At 35.0% G+C, this 25,731-nt stretch overlaps 2 protein-coding genes across 3 annotated transcripts; one reads left to right on the forward strand and one right to left on the reverse strand.

Annotated features, from left to right (window-relative positions):
- The first annotated feature begins 403 nt into the window (after positions 1–403).
- On the forward strand, positions 404–17,275 carry LOC121995363 (calcium-transporting ATPase 5, plasma membrane-type-like). Its single transcript, XM_042549120.1, has 33 exons — positions 404–533; positions 659–833; positions 1,486–1,602; positions 1,705–1,750; positions 1,907–2,019; positions 2,107–2,238; positions 2,329–2,418; positions 5,160–5,229; positions 10,328–10,398; positions 10,523–10,606; positions 10,673–10,750; positions 10,835–10,906; positions 11,202–11,285; positions 11,382–11,464; positions 11,528–11,636; positions 11,707–11,762; positions 11,850–11,892; positions 11,964–12,047; positions 12,148–12,285; positions 13,491–13,556; positions 13,658–13,756; positions 14,192–14,530; positions 14,643–14,702; positions 14,911–15,075; positions 15,172–15,288; positions 15,372–15,470; positions 15,552–15,689; positions 15,836–15,936; positions 16,069–16,114; positions 16,203–16,337; positions 16,440–16,547; positions 16,664–16,755; positions 17,000–17,275. The coding sequence occupies exons 2-33, from the start codon at positions 693–695 to the stop codon at positions 17,094–17,096; spliced, it is 3,273 nt and encodes a 1,090-aa protein (XP_042405054.1). The 5' UTR covers positions 404–533; positions 659–692; the 3' UTR covers positions 17,097–17,275.
- A 4,104-nt stretch (positions 17,276–21,379) lies between these two features.
- LOC121998194 (prefoldin subunit 1-like) lies at positions 21,380–24,741 on the reverse strand. 2 transcript variants are annotated; one of them, XM_042552984.1, is made up of 6 exons: positions 24,586–24,741; positions 24,389–24,442; positions 23,507–23,612; positions 22,943–22,949; positions 22,735–22,819; positions 21,380–21,639 (listed from the first exon to the last, which is right to left on the reverse strand). In XM_042552984.1, the coding sequence occupies exons 1-6, from the start codon at positions 24,607–24,609 to the stop codon at positions 21,526–21,528; spliced, it is 390 nt and encodes a 129-aa protein (XP_042408918.1). In that variant the 5' UTR covers positions 24,610–24,741; the 3' UTR covers positions 21,380–21,525. The 2 variants fall into 2 exon arrangements, with proteins under 2 accessions (XP_042408918.1, XP_042408919.1); XM_042552985.1 differs by having other exon boundaries at positions 24,581–24,709.
- Positions 24,742–25,731: the final 990 nt, after the last annotated feature.

A 25,731-nucleotide genomic window follows, 5' to 3' on the forward strand; every position in this document is an offset into this window, starting at 1 on the left:
ATTATTACTAACGAAAAAACTTGTATGGCATGGCTATTAGTGATGCATAACGTGATAACGTTCACACCAAAAGTATCGTCATCGGCCGCATTGCAGGGCGGGGCTGCTAGTGAACTCAGATAACAGAACGAAAATTTTAAATGCAAATATGGACAATGAAAAACTGCATATATTTAGGGTTTATTATTAAGGTGAACGTATAAACCAAATTGGAATTAAATCTGGAAATCTATTAATGAATATAAATTTCGTGATCATGGTTAATTTTTCGAATGCCTAGTTAAAAATAGCTGGCCAACGGTTGCATGACAACACGGATCCCGAAGCTGCCGCGAAGCTTCTCTCTGGGCCTCTTAACTCCGTACACGGCGCAGCGAAGAGAACCGAGGCGACGAAGACGAAGACGAAGACGACGACGGAGTATCGCGAGGGACGAGGACGAGAGGAATCTCATCTTCTCCGATCTCTCATTGCCTCGTCGCCGCCACCGCCGCCGCCGCCGCCATCGTCACCGGACCTTTCGGCATCCCTAGGTGAGTTTGCTTCGATCTCCAATGAGGCTCCCCCACCGTTGCTATGCGAAGATTCCTCCATGCCTTAGTAATATCCCTGTTCATCTATTTGCCCTAGTCCGTCTGATCCTCTTTTTGCGGCCCAGATTTTGATCGATCGTCCACGTCCCAGTGCGAGCGATGGACCCAATGCGGCGTGACGAGGAGTATGGTCTCGGCGGATCGTCGGAGATCGTCGACGCGGACAAAATAGGCGCTGAGGACGATGCGTTCGCTATCCCCCCGAAGAATGCGCCGACGGAGCGTCTGCGTCGATGGAGGGTACGTTCGCATTCGCTTCTTCCCTGATTGCTTTATGGTGGTAAACGGAATGAGAATATAAGTGTTTCCGTTGATTGTTTTGTGTTCCATCCCTTCTCGTATTGGTTCCACTGATGGAACGAATCAAGGCGAGGACATTAATGCTATCGAAGTCTCATTTTGATCTCCGGAGGGATCGGAATAGATGGATATATAATAAGACACTGAGGTTGAATTTTTTCCCCCTCATCACTTAAATTTCTGATCGTCAAAATTTCAAAGTACCCGCAGAAAGATATAAGGAGAATTCATAAAAATATATGTTTGATATGGATTTTTTAAGAAAAAAAAATTACAGTCAATAAACTAGCTCAATGATACTTATATATTCGGTGCGGATATATATATTTATTATATATAACTGTGTAGAGGTGCAATGTTTTCGATGCTATTCTTATTCTTAGATAAGCGAGCAGAACTTTGCAAACCAATTAAATAATCAGAAAAAGGAATATTCATTTTGGTTGGTAGTTTTTCAGAGTTCAAACATTAATTTAATCAGGCAATCTAACTACTGCATGTTCTAACTGGCATTGACTTGTATTATTGACAAATTTGAGTTTATCTAAAAAGAACTACATAATCTAATTTTTCTGTTTTTTCTCTCCTACAGCAAGCAGCTCTTGTGTTAAATGCTGCACGTAGATTTAGATACACACTTGACTTGAAGAAGGAGAATGAGAAAGAGGAAGTGAGAAGTAAAATAAGAACCCACACACAAGTCATACGGGTATATTCATCCTTGTGGTTCTTTTATTTCAGGCTTGTACTAGATTGCGATGCCCTTCTTCTTATGACTTATAATAATTTGTGTTTTATTTGTCCTTTCCAGGCAGCATTTCTCTTCAAAGAAGCAGGAGAAACACCACCACCACCAGGTACATGTTTCATTATTGATATGCATAAATTCGATTCCATTAGAGATGGATCTTAGATCTTAATCATAAATCTCTAGTATGCTGATTTTTTCTTATAGACTTCTTATTTTAATATCTATTTTATTGCATTGTCTTTTTATACTCCTAACAAACTAGATGCTACTGGAGGAAAACCAGTACTTCAAGAAGGTGATTTTCCTATTGCCGTCGAAAAGCTTATGGAAATAAATAGGGAACATGATTTAACTGCACTAAAAGAATTTGGAGGGGCAAGTAGTTTATGACTTCAGCAGCTACATCTAAAGCTATAATTTATTAGATGTTCAATTATGTTGCATGTTTTTCTTTATGTTCAGGTTAAGGGGCTGTCAAATATATTGAAATCCAGCACAGAGAGGGGTATCGTTGGAGATGAGACAGATTTATTAAATAGAAGAAACATATTTGGGGCAAATACATATCCACAAAAGAAAGGGAAGAGCTTTCTGGTATGAGATCCATGCTATATCTCATGTTTTGCAGCTCTCATTCTATATGCTTGATTATTACGATTTTAATCCCACTTCTTCCAATTGTAGGTTTTTGTGTGGGAGGCTTGCCAAGATTTAACACTAATCATACTAATGGTAGCTTCAGTTCTTTCTTTGGTATTGGGTATAAAAACAGAAGTACGTTATCTATGCTAGGTTCTCAGCTATTCTATTATTTTTCTTATATTATCAAATTGTTTATATTTTATATTATTTTTCAAGATTCTTTTCCTTTTCAGCATGCAAAAGCGATTTCTGTTTGTATAGTCTATCAACTTTTATGCTAAGAATTAGTTTGGTTCATCATACATTGTAAAATGGGCATGTCATTTAACATTTTTGCAAAAACATGATATCTGCTATTTGCTTAAGTAAATCTCAGCAGCATAATTTTCCTTTGTATCAAATTCCGGGTCCAAAGAATCTGATAGAATAAACGTATGTGTTGCTTTTTTTTTACTCATTCATCATCAAAGCTTACTAATTGTTGGATGCATGGGCTATAAATATTATACATCAATAATAGATTTTCATACCTTTTCAATAGCAGTTTGTACAGTCGTACAAAAGATAATATACATTAATTGTATGTTCACTACAGTGAATAACAATACATATATTTTGAAAGTTATCTATAAAAATTATTACATTAAGCTTAATTTTTTGGGTTTCTAATTTTATTTTATATTATCAAGAATATTGATTATCAAATAATATCGAATCAATTTATAATGTTAAATATAAATCACATTCCTATTTCATTTTTTCATTTTATTATTAGAAACTTTCTCATTCTTTTAAAAAAAATAAAATCATTCTTTAAATTTTTTAAAATGTATTGTGATAAACTAATGTTTGTCGAACAGAAAAATGTACTATTGTTCAATTGAATTTAAAAATAGGAAAACATAGATTAATCTAAATAAAAAATTGGAAAATTTTACAAAAGGTAATTTTTTAAAAAGAGGATATATAATGTAATAGTTTCTAGAATACAATTGTTAAAGCAATTATATTTGATATATGATTAACCATGTGTAAATCTTGTTTCTGTTTCCAATACTTTTCAATTAGTTACCTGAGAGGATCTATAACTTCAATTGTTGACCTTTCAAGTATGAAACCAAATTAATTTTTGGTCATTGTGGTCTCCTACCTTAGTCTTTTTTCTATTATTCTTTTTCAAAGTTTCATTATAGGATTTAGTTTAATACCCTTATAGTTTGTATAATTTCGTACGTTTCCTTTAGGAACTAGAGTACTTAATCTCCGCCGATTAGATATTTTTTCGTTATGAATATGTGAAGGATATTTTTGATTAAACATGATTTTCTTCTTTTTTTTTTGCCACAAGTTTTATTATTAACTAATATTAAAATTTTATTTTTTGCACAAGTAATTTTTGAAGAAGTTCAAGTACAATCAATTTCCTATACCCACATTTTATAATTATATAAAATAATTAACACATGAAAATTTAATTTATTTCCTTTACAATGTTTCAAATTATAATTTTATAGTTTTTAATATATTAATATTTTATGAAAATAGCAATTTTCTTTTAAAAATTTATTGAATTGATTTACTAATTGTCAATAATGTTTATTAAATGTAATATTAAATTTAAATATCTTATACTTGCTAACTATATAGTTCCTTTGATTAATTATATTTCATCAATTTTGTTAAAAAAAAAGTTTATAATAGAATCTAAATTTTATTTATAAATTTAAAGCACTACGATATAATTAATTTGAAACGCAAATAAGAAAAAATATTAATTAATAAAATCTTCAATATGAAAAGATAAATTTGAATTTAATGCAAGGTTTAAATTTATATGGTAAAATTGTAATACAAACATTTATATAGTTTAATTATATTGTTTAAAATATACTTATTTGGGCTATATAAATATTTTCAAAAAAAAAATATTTCTTCTTCTGTTAGTTAAATGTGAATTATATCAATACATTATAGTATTTGACATTGCAATTAATTTATAATTCTTTTCTATATAACTGAAAATGGGACTCATCTTTATGTTGATTTTTGTAAAAAATAAACAAATTGGATATTTGAGGTGATTTTTTTAGCACTCCTTTTTACAATATATAGATATAGCTAGTGGCGAACTCATGAATATGAGTCGAGGGAGCAGAGTAAAGCAACTTACATTTATTGTTTTTCAATGGGTTCAATACTATAAATGATTAATAGTTTAAAAAAAGAAATTAGTCATCCTTTATAATGGTCTTAAGGGAATAAAAATTTTAGGAAGTCAAAGACAACAAAAAATCTAGGAGTGTGAGAGATACCACTAGCACCCTCGTGTCTGCTCTTGAATATAGCATCGTTTTCATCAATCCCTCATGTTATCAATTATTATTTTTTGGTTTTGCAACAACCACTCGTTTAGTTGTTTCTAAAAAAATATATATTTTTCCTTGATATTATGATTTTATTTTAGACATGCAAATAGTTGTGTGGTTTTCATATTCCTGAATTTATTTTAAATTCATAAGCAAAAGAGGAAAGACTAAACTTATCTTTGTAGCTTATACCATCTATCTGAGTAACCCTCCTAACTTGTTAGTGCTTTATGTCGTTCTTGTTTGTATGCCAATCCAAGTTTTTGGATTATTTTTATGGACATCAAAAAGACTAAACTTATCCTTGTAGCTTATACCATCTATCTGAGTAACCCTCCTAACCTGTTAGTGCTTTATGTTGTTCTTCTTGTTTGTATGCCAATCCAAGTTTTTGGATTTTTTTTTTATGGACATCAATATGCTAACTAGATTTTATTATAAATGTTGATGCATTAACATTCTTGTGTTTGTACTCTTTATTTAATGTGCTATAATATACTATTTAAGGGCTTAAGTGAAGGATGGTATGATGGAGGAAGCATCGCCTTTGCTGTTATTCTGGTTATACTTGTTACAGGTATGATATCCATAAGTGATTATTTAATTTGTTGCATTTTTTGTTTGAATCAATGATTTTGCCTTAAGAATTTGCACCTTTAAAGTATTTCATAAGAAACATGGATGAGACCAAAAATCATTTCAACAGAGACAAAATGATGCTGTCGAGAGTGAACAAAAGAAAAGGAAAACAAAATGCCTTAGGAAGCATTTGTTTAGCCAAATTTGTATTAGTTTTCTTGTTTTCTACTTAAAGACGAGCAAAGCTGTTTGTAGGAGTAAACATGGATTAGCCTGGTCTGGTTCTCTACCAAAATTTGACCCAGCCCAAGTTTTCCGGCTCAAGGAAAATTGATCCAAAATCATATTCAAATTCAAGTATGCTAAATTTGACCCAACACATAAAAATCAGAACATATAAAGTTTATACATAGTAGTCAAAATTGCATTGGAGGTTGATCACTAATTTCCATTTCTTAAAGAAGTTGAAAATGCAATCTTATTCTTTTTCCCTTTTTTACATTTTGCAAATTTTTGCTTCTTGTGTAAAAGAAATACTGGAAATTTTTTACAAACTAAATACAATCATAATCTCCCTGAATTCAAGTCAATGGATTGCCTAGTTTTGCCAATTTGAAATACTTTTGTAAAATAAAGGGTTGCAACGAACCCGGTCATGGTCAGTCCCAAGCCCGAAGAAAGGAGGAGGGTTGCGTTATGTTGTCGGCCAGCGTTAAAACTATGACAAATATTCAATGAATGGATCCATTAAATTATTGTGTCAATGCTAGGTTGTTCTCCTGAAGGAATGCATTGCAGGGTCCGACTGTAACATCTCGGCAAGAGCCGCTACAACTTCAAAACTCAGGTGTAGTGCTAAATATGCAAGAGTTCGCATTGCAGGATCTGATGTAACGTATCGGCAATGACCGCTACATCTTCATGAAAACTTAGGTGTAGTGTTAAATAAGCAAAAGTTCTCATGTCATAGGTTGGATAAGAACAAATATGATAGGAAAACTAATAATCTAAAATTTAGAACATATAACATAGAAACTCTCACCGGTAAATCTATGGAGGTAGTAAATACGCAATGATTAAGAGAATAATTAGTATTTTATGTGTACAAGAGACAAAATTGATAGGCGAGAAGGCAAAACTAATAGAGAACTCGGGTTTTAAATTACGGTACACAGGAAAGAGTAAAGCAAGAAAGGGAATGGGTATTGTTGTAGATAGTTCGTTAAAAGATGAAGTTATAGGAGTAGTTAGAAAAAAGGATAGAATTATAACTCTTAAGATAATAGTGGCGAAAAAAACTATGAACATAATTAGCATATCTGCACCGCAAGTAGGATTAGATGAAACTACCAAATCAAGATTTATGGACGACTTAGATGAAATATTACAAAACATTCTGCCAAATAAAATGATTTTAATAGGAGATCTAAATGGGTATGTCGGAGTGAAAAATAAGGAATATGAGAGGGTGCATGGGGGTTATGAGTTGAGAGTGAGAAATGAGGAAAGAAAAATTATATTAGATTTTGCGATAGTATATGACCTTATATTAGCTAATATGCTTTTTTAAGAAAAGAGAACACTTAGTCACGTTCTAAAGTGAAAATAATAAATCACAAATTGACTTTCTTATAGTTAGGAAGAAAGATAGAAAGATATGTAAAGATAACAAGATCATCACTGAAAAAAGTTTAACTATCCAACATAGGTCAGTAGTTTTGGATATACATCTCAAATATAATATCAATGGAAAGAAAATATATACAACTTCTAGAATCAAGTGGTGGAAGTCAAATGATTGGAAGCAAAATATATTTAAGGAGAAGGTAGGAGTACAAACATTAGGTGAAATATACAATGATTCTAATGCGACATGGGATAAGATAGTATCAAAGTTAAAAATAGTAGCTAAGAGTGTACTCGATGAGTCAAAGGGGCATGCACCACTAAGGAATCTTGATGGTGAAATGAGAAAGTACAAAAGAAAATGAAGGAAAAATGAATAATTTATAAGAATTATATATTTATAAGAACGAGGAAAATTTTAAAAAAAATATACAATAGCCAAGAAAGAAGCTAAGAGAGTAGTAAATGAAGCAAAAAATGAAACTTTTGAACGATTATATCAAAAATTGGATACAAAAGAAAAAGGAGACATTTATAGAATAAATAAAGTGAGAGAAAGGAAGACAAAAGATCTTATCCAAATAAAATGTATTAAAGATGAATATAATAGGGTACTAGTAAACGATGGAGAAATAAAAGAGCAGTGGAAGTGGAAGAGGTATTTTCATCATCTTTTTAATGAAAGTTTAAGTGACCAACTTAACTTAGGTAATTTAAGTAGGTCAAATGAGCATAAACATTTAAATTTTTATCTTAGAATTCAAACTTTAGAAGTAGAACAAGCTTTAAATGGGATACACAATGGAAAAATTGTTGGACCAGATGATATTCCAATAGAGGTATGGAAGTGCCTAGGGAAATAAGGTATTAAATAACTTACAAAATTATTTAACATGATATTGAAAAAAAAAAAAAAAAACTTGATCAATGGAGGATAAGTATTCTAGTTCCCTTATATAAGAACAAGGGAGACATACAAAATTGTGCAAACTATAGGGGTATTAAACTAATGAGTCATACCATGAAACTTTGGGAAAAAGTAATAGAAAAAAGATTAAGGAAGGACACCATGGTGATCGAAAATCAATTTGGGTTCATGCTTGGAAGGTCGACAATAGAAGCTATACATCTTCTTAGATAATTAATTGAAAAATATTGGGAGCAAAAACAAGATCTACACATGGTATTCATTGACTTAGACAAAACTTATAATAGAGTCCCAAGAGAAATATATGGAGAATTCTAGAAAAGAAAGGTGTTGCGTAATATATATTGAACTAATTAAGGATATGCACGAGGATGTAACTACTAGAGTAAAGACTTCAGGCGGAGTAATTGAAGAATTTCTAATAAACATAGGGTTACATCAAGGATCCGCTTTAAGTCCCTATCTTTTTACACTAATTATGGACGAGCTCACTGCACACATTCAAGACACAGTATCATAGTGCGTGTTATTTGCAAATGATCTTGTTTAGTAGATAAAACACGTGAAGGAGTAAATGCTAAACTAGAATCTTAACAGAAAATACTAGAAGGGAAAGGTTTTAAGATTAGTAGAATAAAGACAAAATATATGAAATTTAAGTTTAGTAATATTAGACATAATGAGACAATTGTTAAGATAGCAAATGACGAGTTGCCCGAAACCGAGAGTTTTAGATATTTAGGATATTTTTTAAAATGATGGAGAGATTGAGAGAGAAAATTCTACAAAATCACAGTTAAACCTGCTATGTTATATGGAACTTAATGTTAGACTATGACTCGAGCATATAAGCAGAAGATGAGAATTGTATAGATGAGGGTATTAAGGTGGATGTGTGGACATAGGAGAATGGACAAAATAAGAAATGAGAACATTAGAGAGAAAATCAGAGTTGCATCTTGATCCTGTCCGAGCGCTGAGTCGACGGACGCTGGGGACGTGGCAGGCTCCGCTGTCTCCGACTGTTGGTGTAGATCTCCGACGAACCTGCAAAGAAGCCGAGCCGGGAGGGGTTTCCCGGCGACGTACCCTCCGACGCTCAAGTCAGGCAACGAGAAATGAGAGAGGCAGCGTAACTGTGGCTACAGTAAGGGATCGCGCATACCTTCGTCGACGTTTGGGGGTCCTTATATAGGACCCCGGGGAGGCGTGGGCACGCTTCTCGATGCGTGCATGCTTCCCCAAACATACCTTAACGAGCCCATGTCAGAAAAGTACCCCTGACGCCATTCCGCAATCGTCCGAGCATATCCCGGATGTGACGGTGGAAGCTTCCGCCGTATGATCCTGTGTACGGCTCGGCCGCCAACTCTGCTGCTTGTCGGCGGCAGACGTCTCGAGGATGATGTTATCCCCTGTCTCCTTTGTCCTCTTGCGCCTCCTGTCTGTTCCAGGGCCGAGTGGTTCGGCCGCTCGACAGGCATATCCCTTCTGTCCCGGTTGTAGGTATCGGTCCGACCGGGAGGACTCCCGGTCGTATGCTCGGATGAGATTGCTCCTGTCTGTCTATGTTGCCTCGTGCCCGGCCGAACGGACAACCCGCTCAGCCATAAAACCTTTTTACCTTGAGCATCGGAAACCCGACCCCTAATCGGGTTGTCTTTCATTCAGCAGGAGGATTCATGGTCGGCATGCTTCGTCCGATCGGTCAGCCTGTTTCATCCGGTCGGTCGAGTCTCAGGGTTGAATCTTTTGACCTTTGATCTCCACGTGCCATTGACCTTCTGCCAATGAGAATCTCTCGTTCTTACCACCGGATCACATCTATTGAAGGAAAACTTCGAGAGATACATTTAAGATGGTACGGGCATCTACTGAGACGATCAATAAATGTTCTAGTTAGGCGATTTGAAACTATGACAAATACGCATATCAAACAAAGAAGAGGAAGGCCAACAAAAGACTTGGTTAGCAACAATAAAACAAAAAAAGACAGCCCGGTGCACAAAGCTCCCGCTATATGGGGTGGGAAGGCTCCATTGTACGCAGTCTTACCTTGCTTTTTGCAAGAGGTTGTTTCCAGATAAATTTTATCTGGAAACAATAAAATAAGATAAAATTTATTTAAGTATAGATGATGATATAGTAGAAGATAGAGCTCAATGGCTTAAAAGGATCCATATAGCCGACCCCACCTAGTGGGATTAGGCTTAGTTGTTGTTGTTGTAAAATGAAGGGTATTTTTTCTATGGAATGCAAATGGCAATAGCCTCCCAGTATATTGTTGATATACAAATATTGTATTCTTACTACTTAGATGGTACAGTCATTTTTTTTAGAGATTTTTAAAATATCATGGTTAATATTTATGGGCAATTAATTGCATAGTTTTGCTCTGGAACATTAATGACTAATCCATTAAATTCTTTCTGCACTTTCACACTAGGGTTTTATACCTATATATGTGAGTTACTCTTTTAATGAATTTTCTCTAAAGAGGTAGTATTGTTCTTCAGTTCACTTGGTTTTACCTTGTTTGCAGCCATCAGTGATTATAAACAATCCCTCCAATTTCAACATCTGAATGAAGAAAAGAGAAACATTCACTTGGAGGTATGTATGAGCTGATGACACTATTTGTTCTTTTTTTTATCAGAATGTCACCCAAGATGTTTGCAGAATGTCAAGTTCTTAAAGTTTTCAAATTGCCTACTGATTCAAGTTATCTACGTTCCAGGTAATTAGAGGTGGTAGAAGGATAGAAGTTTCCATATATGACATAGTGGTTGGTGACATTCTCCCACTTAAGATCGGAGATCAGGTACAAAATTAAGATGCTACTTATCTTTTATTATGCATTGGCCTTACAATTAGTATTGCCTTTTAGGTTCCAGCTGATGGGATATTAGTCTCTGGCCTTTCTCTTGCCATTGATGAATCTAGTATGACTGGAGAAGCCAAAATTGTGAGTTGTTTCTTTAACTTATTTGCATAATCCTGAGACTTATGTGAGCTCGATCAGAGTATTTGATATGATTTAAATTTCCAGGTTCATAAGGACCAAAAGGCACCATTTTTGATGTCTGGTTGCAAGGTTTCTGATGGTTATGGCACCATGTTGGTAAGCATTTTGTGTTTTCAATTGTTTGTTGTTATAGCTGTGTATATTATTTGATTGAATAAACACAGATTAATAATTATTGGGTTGAAAGGAGGCCAAAACATATATGCATTTTAGAGTATCCTGATTATACATATCTTTGATTACTCTTTTCCATGATTCTTAGGAACATTTATGAAATAGGAATTTAATCCTTTGGGGAACTCGGACAATAACTATGCCTATAATATATTATTAACTTCTTCACTTTGCATTCTTTTGCACCACATTAGTATGTCTTTTTCATAAATCTTAGGTAACTGCTGTCGGAATTAATACTGAATGGGGTCTGTTAATGGCTAACATTTCCGAGGACAATGGGGAAGAAACACCTCTGCAGGTATTTCATCTTACTTGTGCGATTTTGTTTGACATGATATATAAGAAACATGTTTTTTTGGTGATGCTTTGGTGTATATTTTTGTTTTCTCATTAGGTGCGATTGAATGGTCTTGCCACGTTGATTGGTACTGTGGGGTTGTCTGTTGCTGTTGCTGTTCTTGTTGTCCTTGTGTCTAGGTAATGACACAGTTTTCCAATTGAGTATGCCACAAAATTTTAAAATTATTATAAAACTTTCAGATACTTTACTGGCCATACCAAAAATCCTGATGGAACTATTCAGTTTCTGAAGGGACAGACTAGTGCAAGTGCTGCCTTCGATGGAGCCGTTAAAATCCTGACTATTGCGGTGCGTAGCAATACTTTCTAGATCTGTAAATCATTGGTTGCTAGCTTACTTTGCACTGGTCTTTGGCTAGGTAACCATAGTAGTCGTTGCAGTTCCAGAAGGGTTACCATTAGCTGTGACATTAACGTAAGAATTTCTTTTGCATTTTCATATAACGTTTAAGTTGCTTGTTCTATCTTTTCTGCTAATTAATCATGTCTTTGAATCTATCAGTCTTGCGTACTCAATGCGAAAGATGATGGCAGACAAGGCTTTGGTATGCATCTTTCTTAAATCATATCCATGTTGCAACAGCAGAGATGAACATTTATGATGGTTTTATCACAGGTTAGAAGACTTTCAGCTTGTGAAACCATGGGATCAGCAACAACAATATGCAGTGATAAAACTGGTACTTTGACACTCAATCAGGTTTGCAAACTTGTCCTCAATCATCAAATTGTCTTCTTTGGCGTTAGCAATTTGTTTTACTAAATTTACAAAGCTCTTTTTGTCTTTTGTTCTTCTTCAGATGACCGTTGTAGAGGCTTTGGTTGGAGGGATGAACTCCCAGTCTCTTGACAATTGTGATACATTGTCTAAATCGCTAGTTTCTTTACTGATCGAAGGCATTGCTCAGAATACTACTGGAAATGTGTTTGAGCCTGAAGTAAGTCGACCTCTTGTCCGATTGAAATTCACATTCTTAATGTTAGATAATTGTTATATCTGTTTGAAAGAATTCACATTCTTGCCTTGTTAAGGTAGAGGGGAAATTTTTTTTCTTATTTGAACTCTTGGTAGCTCCTCCTATAGATATGTGTGTGTGTGTGTGTGTGTGATGGATATATAAATATTATTCTAAATAGCCCCTCTACCTTGACATATTTACACATTATTGATCCTTTACCAATAATACTCTCTCGCAAACTATTTAGAATATATTATGAAGCCCATCTTGGTATAAATATGCTAATTGATTGAATGACAATCAATCTGTATATGTTTTGTATTCTCATTTGTATTCTAAAATACACATTCGACATCATATGCATAGGAACTCAATTATCATAATAAAGCCTCATTGAATTTCAGGAGCATATCTAATCTTTATCATTAAATGCTTCACCCAAATGAGTTCATATACCACCAAGGCCGCACTTAACATTCTCACCAGTGCTAGCTTGTTGCTCTTCTAGGAAATTAGGTTACCTCATAAGAGGACACAATAACTAGATGTAGAAAAACCGTTCTCAATCTACTTTGAGTAACCCACAATATAAAAGATGACCTTGATACCCTTTCCTGTCTATTTGTTTAGGTTACATAGAATCCTCATAATTGATACTAATAGGCATAACATGGATTTTCTAGAAATTTACTACTCATACTAATTATGAGATGTTGGGTGTAGTCACATAGACAATTCAGTTTTTTTACTAGCCTTTTGGACATTGTAGATTACCTTCTGGCCCCTCCAAACATTTATAATCTCGTTGTCAAATTCTAATGTAATTAACTCTTATCTTCCAATTCTACCATCAATTAACTAAAGATAACATCTCATGTTCCCAACACGTCTCTCTATTTCTCTATAGTGGCTTGTCATTTCTAATAGGGATATAGTTCTCAAAAAAAAATTCACCAAAAGTAAATGTATTAAGTGATTTTTTTAAGAAATGTCAAAAAGTCTTAACAACTCTATTTGTGAAAAAAAAGGGACTAAATTTAATTTTTATATCCTATCACATCTTCTTTCCACTATGCAATTTATAATTTCTAAGAGTCTGGCTGTCTAGGCTTAAATTTCTGTCTGTCCAGTGCCTTTTAAATTTTTTGGCGTGTCAAGATAATTATAATAGTTTGTGTTAATAGGATGGTGGAATTGTAGAGGTGACTGGCTCACCTACAGAAAAGGCAATCCTTTCCTGGGGAATCAAGGTAAAAAGTTCAGAGGACAAGTTCTTTAATGGTATGCATTGTTTGATCGTTCTTTAATTAAATTTTATATGATAATCGTACATGGACCTTCTTCTTTATAGCTGGGAATGAAGTTCGATCTTGTGAGGAAAAGTTCATCAATTCTTCATGCAGTTCCTTTCAACTCAGAGAAAAAGCGTGGTGGTGTCGCTATAAATCTGGTAATCAGATTTCATAGAATATCTTGAAACCGTGATATTTATTTAGCATTTTAAGGAGGCTTTTTCCTACATATTATTGAAATTTATGTGTTTTATAATGGTTAAAAGCTACTAATTTATACAGTTATTCTTGAATAGCTTTTCCAGCTTCCATTTCAGAAGCTTGATTCCGTTAACTATTTTTCGGTTCCTTTTAAAAAAATTGCCACTTGACTAGACATGTTTGACTGCATCGAAATTATCTCATTTTTTCTCTTTGCTAAAAGTTGCAGTTATTGGCTTTCTTACATCTTTTCAGTGCATTTTCTGATTGCAATAAACAATCTTTTTATCCCTCTTGGGATATACTCACAAGGGAATTTCTGTATTTTCTTATCTTCTTTCAATTTCAGATGCATGTGAGATATAATTGTCTTTTTTCCCTCATGTTTGCAGGCAGACTCAACAGTTCATGTGCACTGGAAAGGAGCTGCTGAATTGATCTTAGCTGCTTGTACAAGATGGATTGGCATTGATGGTTCTATTCAAATGCTGAATCCAGAGAAGGCATGTCTTATTCTTTTAATACCTTCAACTAATATCTGGCTAACATCTTTAATTATACAGGTGGATGAATTTAAAAAATCTATTGAAATCATGGCAGCAAAGAGCCTACGTTGTGTTGCGTTTGCATATAAAATGTATGATCACGATAGAGTTCCAGAAGTAGATAAGAGGGGTGATTGGAAGTTACCTGAGGACGAACTTGTTATGCTTGCTATAGTTGGAATAAAGGTCTGCTCGTGAGAAATGAATCCGATATTTCTTACTGATTTTTGTAGTTTTGGGTTTCTGACTTTTATGTTCTTTTCTCTCTTGATTTGTGACACAATGTGATTGCATGTAGGATCCTTGTCGTCCAGGCGTTAGAGAGGCTGTCACATTATGCACCTCTGCTGGTGTCAAGGTAGTCTTTAAGAGCAATAATGCAATAATAGCATTTACCGCATGTTCTGTTATTGTTGTTGGCCAACATTGTTGCCATTTTATATACACTTTTTGTCTTTCAAACACTCGTTACCTGTCGTGTGTGTTATATTTTGATAGTTCAATTAGTTTTTTAGAGTATAAATGTTTACTTTTCATCCTAAACAAATCATCTCTTGGTTGATAAGGTTCGCATGGTTACGGGCGACAATATAGAAACAGCCAAGGCTATAGCTATGGAGTGTGGAATACTTGATCCCACTTCAGCTCTTTCTGAGTCAAGCATCATTGAGGGAAGAGAATTTCGTGTCCTCTCCGAATCTGCAAGACAAGCTATTGCTGACAAAATATGTGTATGTCTAACATGGTTTCTTATAAGTTATTAATAAGTTTCAAATGATATATTTGACCCTTCTCTCTAGTTTTGAAGTGTGTATTTCTTTGTTTAGGTAATGGGTCGGTCCTCGCCAAACGACAAACTCCTGCTTGTTCAAGCCTTGCGGAAAAAGGGGCATGTTGTCGCCGTTACTGGAGACGGAACTAATGATGCTCCAGCATTACATGAGGTATGATATTCATTCAAGAATCTCATACGTTGATTATAATAGTAGTCGCTGATTTATATCATGTTCTCCATTTCATTTCTTAGGCAGATATAGGTCTATCAATGGGAATTCAGGGGACAGAAGTTGCAAAAGAAAGCTCAGACATCATTATATTGGACGACAATTTTGCATCCGTTGTAAAGGTTCGCTTGAAGTCTTTGCAGCTTCAAAATTCTCTCTGGCTTTTCGCTCTATCAAAGTTCATATGAATGTGTCCCTTTCAGGTTGTCCGATGGGGCCGTTCTGTGTATGCCAACATTCAAAAATTCATTCAATTTCAACTTACAGTCAACATCGCAGCACTCATAATAAATGTGGTAGCTGCTGTTTCAACCGGAGATGTGCCGCTCAACGCTGTTCAGGTTCAGCAAAATTTCATTATATTTTCTTTGCAAAACCAGATTTTCGCTATTTTTTTCTTTGATCTCGTCCAACTCATAAAAAGAATATTTTGGCTGAATGTATTGTGAATATCTTAAACTTAAATCGTTTGTGGTAAATGTATTAGCTTCTCTGGGTCAACCTAATCATGGACACTCTTGGAGCACTAGCACTGGCAACAGAACCACCTACCAATGAACTAATGAAGAGATCTCCTGTTGGTCGAAGGTCAGACTCTTCCTTTTACCATGATTTAAACTCCATATTAAACAACTTTCGTAGTGTACCGATATCCTTTTCTTTTTTTTCATAGTTTAATCTTTCTTAATCTATATTTTTCTTTGGTTTTATTGTTCGCAGAGAACCTCTAGTTACTAATATCATGTGGCGAAATATAATCGTACAAGTATGTCTTCACCTTTAGCTCACTCAAGCTTTCCTTTTCTTTCTTCATAATGGTTAGTTCTCTATTATTCACAACTCTTTAAATTCAGGCTTTATATCAAGTGGGAATCCTACTAATTTTCAACTTCGCTGGTAAGAACATACTGCATTTGCTGAAGGACGATCCGGCACATGCAGAGAAAGTCAAGACTACCTTCGTGTTCAATACCTTCGTATTTTGCCAAGTAAGCTGAAAAACAAGACTACTTGGTGACTTTTATCATTCTTCAAAAGATATTCTCTTTTCTTGTAATCATGCAAACTGTTTCGATAATTTGTAATTTCAGATATTCAATGAATTCAATGCCCGTAAACCAAATGAGATGAATATCTTTAGCGGTGTGACAAAGAACTACCTTTTCATGGGGATCATAGGGATTACTTTAATACTGCAGGCAAGGAAACTTTCGATGAATTTTCGATGATGAAACTTGAGCCAATTTTTATGGTTCAATTACTTTGTTTCTTATGAAAAGAAGAATTTTGAACACGTCGCTTTTTTTTTATGCAGGTTTTGATTATCGAATTCCTTGGGAAATTTACATCGACTGTGAGACTTAATTGGAAGTTGTGGCTGGTGTCTATTGTGATTGCTCTTGTAAGGTATGGTGTCTCGTTTAACCCTTTCACTTCGCGTTGCTTGAGTGCTGTTTTTCTCTTAAGTTCGCCTTCTCTTAGGTATCACTGCTTTTAGGTCAAAACGCATCACCTAGTTTATACGAGATGTTTGATTAATGTTGACTTGAATAATTCAACTCTCTAGAGTCAATTACTTCTAGAAATTTTTGCCTCATTGATCATCATAACATGAAACTCTATATTTTGGTTTCAATGGTGCTTCTTTCAGCTGGCCTCTTGCGGTGATCGGGAAGTTGATTCCGGTTCCTGAGATTCCTTTAGCGGTGTATTTTTCTAGCATCTGTTGCTCAAGAAGATCGCAGTGAGATATCTCCTAGTTTCCTTCGTAATAACAACCTTCATGGTGATTTAGCTTTTATCATATTCGTTGATATTCTTGGAAATAAGCCCGAAAGGTATTGAACTCAAATTCCTTGCATGTTGATTCTATCAATCTCATGTCTCATTGTTACTTTACACTTCCCCAGAATATAAATATCACACATTGGCCTCTTCTTCATGTTTTTGTTTATGGTGCAATCGATCTATTTGTCTTGAAAATGTTCCTCCAATATTTAAGTAACTTTTTAATATATATGTCTTTTATTAATATTAAAATGCCTTTTAAAATATTTTTATTTTATTGTTAAAATGCTTATATATTATAATTTCCTATGATAGGTCCTCTCTTCTATCTTCTTGTTTTTTTTTTTTTTTTTGGGATCAGGGGATTATTTATAATATAATTATAGTTGAATTGTGGTCGTAATTTAGCCATAATTAGTTGAGATTTTTTTTTTGTTCATTTTTCTATTTAGATTATAGTTTAAGTCAAGATGAGTGATCGGAGGATGTCCGGAGGTTGTCTCTCGTTCAGCGCTCGGTAGTCCGGACACTCGTCCACTGTCGATAGCTTTCGGGTGATCTTCGGTCGTCTATCCCAATTCAAATTATAATCTGAAAGGAGAAGGTAAATTTAAGGAGGGATCGTAACTAATTACGATCGAATCGTGATCGTAATTTGACTACAATTATATTACACATCAGTTCTTAATCTATAAAAAGTGGATCAGAGAATCTTTGCTCGATTACTTTGGCATCTATAAGACTTGTTTATATTGTTGGTATCACTAGCAGAGACAGCCTGAGTGATCTACCCGGGTTGTGGGCTACATCGACGCTGTCACCTCTCTCCTTGGCTTGCGTTTTCTTTCTCTCTCTCAAGGTAAATTTAAGTTTTTCTCTTGTTAATTGCCATTGGCTACTCTATAGTTCCGGCAGATAAGAATGTGGCTCCGCCCTTGGTTGGTATATAAATTTGTAATTATGGATTGCAGCATCTTTTGTACTTATTTTATTAGAGAAATAAAAAAACAATCATTCTTCAAAACCAAAATATTTTACAAATTTAATTCACCTATAATATCCATGAATGTAAATTAGTTCAAATTAGGAAAATTAATTTTTCTCTTTATAATAGATAAAATATGTTCTTTGAGTTATATTTTTGAATAACTCAAAATTCTGTAAACTTTATGTTAAAAAATCTATGATTGAAATTTAGTTATTTTTTTAATAACATTACTCCATAAAAAAAATCCAATTAAACCTTAAACCCTAAAATCCAATTAAGGCAACATGACTTAGTTCAGAGATAAAAACAGTTAAGTCATGTTGCCTTAATCATGTGATCAATTAAAATATACGTATAAAATAACCGTTTATTTTTAAAGATGCTTTTATATGATATGAATTTAATTCAATTTTTTTAAAAAATATAAAAGTTATCAATATATATTATATATACCAGTGTGTAATATAATAATATATAAATTATTTGGGTCTTTGAAAATTTGAATTATTTAGATTTTCTAGTGTCATCCTTATAAACCAAGAATTAATTATTTGGATAGATTCGTCAGACTCATACAATAATGACGCTAGAACAAACTAATATAACAGATTTCCCTATACAAAAAATTAATTTAATTTAATATTATACTTATCTTAGTAAAAAAAAATTAAGAAAAATATATTTTTTAACATTGTCGGCCTAAAATATTTATAGAAATTTTTTTGATCATAGTGTTGTCAATTCTAAGACGTGGGACTAAAGAGAATTATATTTTTTTTATATAAAACAACCATAGAAAGTTAATGATGAGAAAAATTCATAATAATATGCCGTAGCTGAGTCTCGAACTCTAGATCACTGATTGTTTAGCTTGTGGAATTACTAATAAACCTTGGAATTATTTTTAGTACGAATAGAAAAAAAATATATTAACATAAATTCATTTTAGACTTCACCCAAATTAATTAGTAAAGGGGGAAGATTTTTAATAAAATAATAATATATATATATATATATATATATATATATATATATATATATATATATATATATATATGTGTGAGTGGTTTCATTCATATGAACTTAAATTTATGCATTTGAATTTGAAGTGTACCGTGTCAATTTAAATTTTGATTTGGGCCGGATTATATTATAAACTCTTCTTTCACGAATTCCAAGGGACTCTTTGTATAAAATTAAGGCCTTAATGGTTAATGGCCCCTCTTCGGATGCAATGCGAAATCCAATTGAATCATATAGTTGTGGTCACTGCGTCTCATGCTAAGAAATCACACCGAGGCTCAAAGAGGCCCAAAATTTATTTTAAGCAGTTTTTGCAATAAGAATCCATACGGTATGTTTACTAATCGGTGTTCATACCCGTCAAGGCACTCACCCATTCAAATTAACAGTTAGCATAAGGCCTATTCCAATACGGCGCCCTTAATCGGGCTTCAGAATTGATTCTATAAGTAGAAGAGGCCTTTGTAAGCTAAAGCTGATGTCCGGAATATGAGTCAGATATATTGTCGAGTGAAGTGGATGAAATATTAATTGAATCGTAATATCTCAAAGGGAAGATGGTATACTGAGATGATTACTATATTGACGAAGTCGTTAGAAGCCCTCTAGTCAATGTTACCTGCAGCCAGCGATCGGATCGCTCCGGTCTCTGGTACTCCGATGCTCAAGATAAATCTAACGAATATATAAGTAACAGAATAAGACGTATAATAATAAAATGCATATACAATATGAATGGAGAACGTACCTTGGCACAGGGGGGCGTTCTCGGGTGGATCAGTGAGTTGGTCGGGATGCTACTCGTGTTGCCCTGACCGGGAAGGGCAAATGACTCTGAACAGGCTAAAGAGTTGGATCTGACGACGCGGAGCCGAACACGGTGGCACAAAACCAAATGTGACCTTGGCATGCAGACCGAGATATGACATCGGCACATAAGTCGAGATAAAATATTGGCACGCAGATCGAGATATAATGGTGGCACGAAGGTCGAAATATAAAAATATCACACAAGTAAGACGACTACAATGTTGGAATATAGCAAGACACTAGAGTGGAATGACGATAGCTGCGGGGGTTCAGAAGCCGAAGATGGGTCCGATCGACGAGGTCAAGCGGAATGTTGGAACGTCATCAGACATGTGCTGCTGGATGAATCCAAAGGGCTTGCAATAAGGATGGTACGGAGGATAGCATCAGCCGCTAAAGACAATGTCGCCCGATTGTGGGCAATGTCGACCGGATGTGAGCGGCGTCGGCCGCCGGAGGCAATTGGTCGACAGTGGCGAGAAGACGTACGGGCTGCCGGCATGTGTGAGGGAGAGAGGTAGCGTTGGAAAGAGGGAGTGCGGCAGAGCAGTGCTGGCGTTAGAGATCGGCGAGGGGAGGCGACTACGTGATGAAGGCTATGTCGAGTCCGTCCGATGGCAGCGCCAGCGTGAGGAGGAGAAGGGGAGCAACGTGAGGAGGAGAAGGGAGTGGTGGTCGGCGTCCTCGCGAAGGTGGCGTTGGCATGCCGACAGAGGCGGCAGTTGGAGGCATCTGTTGGTGAAAGGAGAGGGAGAAAAGGGACGGCTCGACGGCGCCTCCTCAACCGAGGAGGAGGCGATGAGAAGCCGACGCGAGGCGGCAGAGGTGTGCGCCAACGTGGGTTAGGCGGTGGCGATGTTTCTAGGCGGCGTCGAGGTGGCGCCTGCTCGACGCGGCGCTGGAGAAGGGGAGGCGTTCGCTGGGACTGCTGACGAGAGGTGAGGGAGAAAAGGGATGGCTCGGTGGCAACCTCCTCGGCTGAGGAGGAGGCGACGAGAAGCCAGCATGCGAGGCGACGGAGGTGTGCGCCAGCGTGGGTTAGATGGCGACAATATTTCTGGGCGGCGTCGACTTGCAGGAGACGACGACGGTGTTCCTCGATGGCACCGGCATAGAGAAAGGAGGCGGGGGCTTTCACTGAGACTGCCGGCGAGAGGAGAGATTACGCCGATCTCTCCTCTGCGTCCAACGGTAGCAGCGTCCCATGGGAGACAAACTGTAGCATAGTACAAGTGTCGCATCACCAGATTCTCCCAGGACCAAACTAAGTTGATAATAATAATAATAAATTTATAAAGTTGAGCAAGATTGGTCCCGATAAAAATACCCAATTTTATGATTTACTTCCTCTGGTGGTGTGGGGGAGGGGGCGGTGACAGATTTTTAGCATCGCCAGATGTCTACCTTGGACAAAAAAAAAAGTAATCCCAAAAGTTGAAGCCACATCTTCATCATCTAAACGAGAACCAAATTGTTACGACAACACGAGCAAGCCAGTAATTCTACAGTTCGATAAATAATTTTTGAAAATTTTAAGTGATCACTTGATGGGAGAAGTTGGAAACGCTTTACATCACAGACATGGACATGATCTGGTGCGCAAGACCTGGATCTTGCTGAAGTAACTCTCGCAGATTGTTTTCGATCTCGGCCATTTGCTTCTCTAGGTACTCTTTGGAAACCTGCTCAAATCAACAAAAATGATTGTTATGTAAGTTTATATTTGAAGCCAATACCCAAATTGAATGTCAAATAGTACAAAAACACTAGATTCGGCTCCACTATTCAAAAATATAACAAGTTCAGGTCCCTCATCAAATTGTAGTGAAACTACTTGATAAACCATACATTGACAAACAACAGAATCGTATTGAGATCTAATTCACCAATATTATCACCTAAGATGATTTTTGTACAAGTTTCATACAAAATATGGTTTCTAAAGTGATACAATCAATCAACATAAGGACTGAAATTTTGTCAATTTCAAATTTATAGTTTGTCTTCATGTTTGAAACAAATCGCATTATCTAGGTCAATTTTGGTACAATTTGAATATAAATGATCTTTTATTAAGTAATAGGGTGAAACAACTTGCTGTAAGAAATGAAAATTTGTGAAATACCCTTTTCTGGTAGAATTTTAATACAAAATATTGTTCACAAAATTGTTGAATGAGACAAATTGATTGATTGAAAATTTGGCAATTTCACATTTTAAACAATTTGTCCTGAGGTTTAAAAAAGCTATTATTTTTTTAGTTGATATTAGATATCCAACTTATACCAACTAATCCTTAGATTTTAACATAATTTTGATACTAAATATCATCCGTCATGCCGTTTGAAAAATAATTTGATAATTTGACAACAGGAAAAAGATAATTTGAGAATATGGATTAGAGCTGACAATACTAAATACAATAAATAACCTCAACCTGAAAACATGATTAAAAGAATACAAAACTTAAAATGACACAATAATAAATAAATAGGTTGACACAGATAGACATTCATGTAGACAATTCATTTTGTATATTGCTTAAAAATATATAATTACTTTAACATTGTCTTTTATGATTTTTTACCTTATAAAATTATTTTAAAAAATGCATAATTAATTTTATATTATCTCTTATAATTAATTAGTAACCTAAATGACACACAATTAGCATGCCACGAATTGTCGCCCTTGCAACGGAAGAGAGGACGGCTAGATTGACAGTTTTCAAAGAGGGTCAAACTCAAATTTTTTATAAGCAAGAATGTATGACAAACCTGCAAAGAATTTATGGCAGTCTCACTGTCTTTATATTTCTGTTCTTGCTCATTCAAGAGAACTGATTTTGGTTCCAAAATAAACCTAAATATCAAGATATAAAATATCACAATTATTAGATAGATCAAGAGAAAATTTGGTCTCTTCAACAATAATAAATAGTAAATTACTTCCTTGACAAAAGTGTTGGGATTATGGAGAACTCACGCTTTTCCTGCAATTTGTTTTTTTAAAAAATTGTCATCAGATAGTCATAAACTCAATGGTTCTCTTTCTATAAAGAAAAATCAAGCAATCAGCAGACAATTCTAACAAGACTTGGCAATCAAAGAAATAGGCGGCTTCATTGAAAGAAATAGGTGACTTCTTTGAAACAATTTAATTGAGAAAAAATACACTGATCTGGATGTTGGCAACTAGGAGGGAGGTCGCAGATAACGACCGATAAAGGAGAGGGGGCATCACATTGGTGGATGGGAGGCAGTGTCTAGAATCAGAGTACATGGATCACAATTGTTCAATACAAACAAGGATGATGGCCATTAGCAGTCAAGGTTACACAAACAGTTCTCTTTCAATACCATGGTATTGCTTTCATTTCGGTTTTTTTTTTTAAATCACAAGAATTTAGATACAAAATAACAATTCAAATGTAAGTTGTTGCCCAATAGTTGAACCAGTAGAAATTGGAATCTACCTGCACTACCAAATCTATGGCAGGAATAGAATATCCAACAAAATATTTACTCAAAACGGAAACGTTTTTCCTACCAATGGATTTGTAGGTATTTGTATCATCTGATAACTGACTAAGTTCTTCCCTGGTTAGGTAAGCTCGTTTCCTTTCACCTTCTTTAGTTCGCATCTGATTTTGCACCTGAAAGAAGATATAGGCAAACATACCATATAGTGTTTTTTTTTTGTGTATCACAAGTTTCACAATCTATTTTTGTGCACAATAGAAACAACAATAACTGATTGTCTACAATTTGTTTATTTATTGTAATAGCAAAAAGATTGAGGTAACATTTTAATTTTATGAGAGAAAAGTGAAAACCAATTCATCAGAAAATCAAAAATTTATCTCACTTCTCCAATCAAATCATTTTCAATTGGTACTAAGTTCTGCAGTCTTCCATGCCATACTTTTCACAAAGAATGCAACTCCAAGTCATTGGCACAATGATGGTATACTTTACAGAGCTGTATGTACTTTAAACTCTTCCAATAACAAGATGAAAAAAAAAAACCCTAAATTATCAGCTACCAAATGATCAGTCACCCATCACCAAATGGCATAATACAGATCGCAAAAAAATGTTTAGCCACTTAGAGACTCCTGATTTATTGCTTTTCTATTATCATTATCTTTCTCATGAGATAATCATTCACAATAATCAAAAAGCCAAACAAACTGGTCGAATTCCATACAGCAATTTAAGGACACAATAAAACAACCCAAGTCTTCTTAACTCTCTAAATCCCAGGCCAAATACACTCCAGTTAAGTCCAAACAATTTATATCATCATTTGGGATCCAAGATTTGAGACTAAATCTATCAAGTTAAACTACAGAGAGAAGACAAAAGTAGCAAATTTTCTACCAAACCAGATTCAACAGTGTTATAGAGAAAGAAAAGAATGCACGATTACCTGCTTTAGCTTCCCGGTTGTCTCGATCATACGGCTCTGTATCTCAATAAAAGCCTGGAACCACAAATCCAAAATCACTCTTTAACAGCATGAATCAAATTTCGAGAACCGATCGAGATCAAGGTCGACAGAGTAACACGATCCTCGAGAAGAAAAAAAACAACCACTTGAGAAGGAGATGAAAGCATACACCTTACCATCCGGTTCGCTTCATCAGCCATTTCCCGAGATCTGCTTCAAGGTCGTCCGATGGAAGAACCCTAATTCGAGGGAGCACGCGATCCGCCAGCACTAGAGCGAAGCAGGGAAGGGAACAGGCAAGGAGTACGGTTTAAATGGGCTGATAAATGGGCCAGGCCAAAGAGCCTCTCTGTGGAATATTGATGGGTTTTAATGCTTAATGATTCGGAATAGGTTCGATTTGATTCAGACCAAAAAACTTGGTTCGGTCGAGCACAGCCGAGGGATTAAATAATTATATATTTTTTTTCCTCAATAATAATACTAACAAATCATGTGATCACCTATAATATTAACAACCATCAATCATGATCCGATCAACTCAACTTATAATCAACCATCAAATAATTAGAAAATGAAAAGAATTTTCTTACACGTCTGAATTTAATCCTTATCTCATTATAATACATTTATAGCTCAACTAATTGTCAACGGTAAATTGTAATTTTTGAGAGCTGAGGAGCAAAGTTATCTCGACAGTGTCTTTAAAAGCGGACCAACAGTTGAGATTGTCGGTGCAATATATGCTTTCCATCTATATATTTCAATGACAACTCACTTTTCATTGAAAAAAAACCTTGAAAACAATTTAATTTATTTTCTCAGTATCATCTAAAATTTTATTATCATCAAATATGACAATATTCCTATTATTCATTTCACAGGTGACTATTAAAGTAAATCGATTCCATAAACATGCAGACATAGTAATATGTGCTATATCATTCTTTTAATCAAATAAAATAATATCAATAATAGAACAGAAAGGGATATTTGATTTAAAATTACTAATTTATAAAACTACAGATGGGAAATTAAATTTCCCCATTTGACTTTGTCCGGGCATTCACGTCTCAAAGTGTCAAACTCGAGCCAATCAGGATAACCTTCTAGAAGCTTCTAGAGCGGCTCCATGTATAACCGGTGATGAGTGCTGGAGGAACCCGACTATTTGCAAGCTATGAAATGAAACCAATCCGATAAGATCAAGAGCATAAAGGCATTGACCATTGATCCTCAACTAAACCAATGGCTCCACTCTAATCCACTAGACTTCACCTAAACTCAACTCCATTCCCACAATGTTGCTTCTCAACTCAGAC

The sequence above is a fragment of the Zingiber officinale genome, chromosome 6A (assembly GCF_018446385.1).
Source record: "Zingiber officinale cultivar Zhangliang chromosome 6A, Zo_v1.1, whole genome shotgun sequence".
NCBI classification, from domain to species: domain Eukaryota; kingdom Viridiplantae; phylum Streptophyta; class Magnoliopsida; order Zingiberales; family Zingiberaceae; genus Zingiber; species Zingiber officinale.

What these genes read in the sequence shown, in the direction of transcription:
- LOC121998194 (XM_042552984.1), bottom strand. Translation starts at nt 24,609, where the DNA reads ATGGCTGATGAAGCGAACCGGATG. An exon ending in CAACCGGGAAGCTAAAGCAG is followed by an intron (nt 23,613 to 24,388) that starts GTAATCGTGCAT and finishes ATCTTCTTTCAG; the next exon opens with GTGCAAAATCAGATGCGAAC. An exon ending in CTGCCATAAATTCTTTGCAG is followed by an intron (nt 21,640 to 22,734) that starts GTTTGTCATACA and finishes TGATTTGAGCAG; the next exon opens with GTTTCCAAAGAGTACCTAGA.
- LOC121995363 (XM_042549120.1), top strand. Translation starts at nt 693, where the DNA reads ATGGACCCAATGCGGCGTGACGAGGAGTATGGTCTCGGCGGATCGTCG. An exon ending in TATTGGGTATAAAAACAGAA is followed by an intron (nt 2,419 to 5,159) that starts GTACGTTATCTA and finishes ATACTATTTAAG; the next exon opens with GGCTTAAGTGAAGGATGGTA. An exon ending in CCATTAGCTGTGACATTAAC is followed by an intron (nt 11,763 to 11,849) that starts GTAAGAATTTCT and finishes TGAATCTATCAG; the next exon opens with TCTTGCGTACTCAATGCGAA.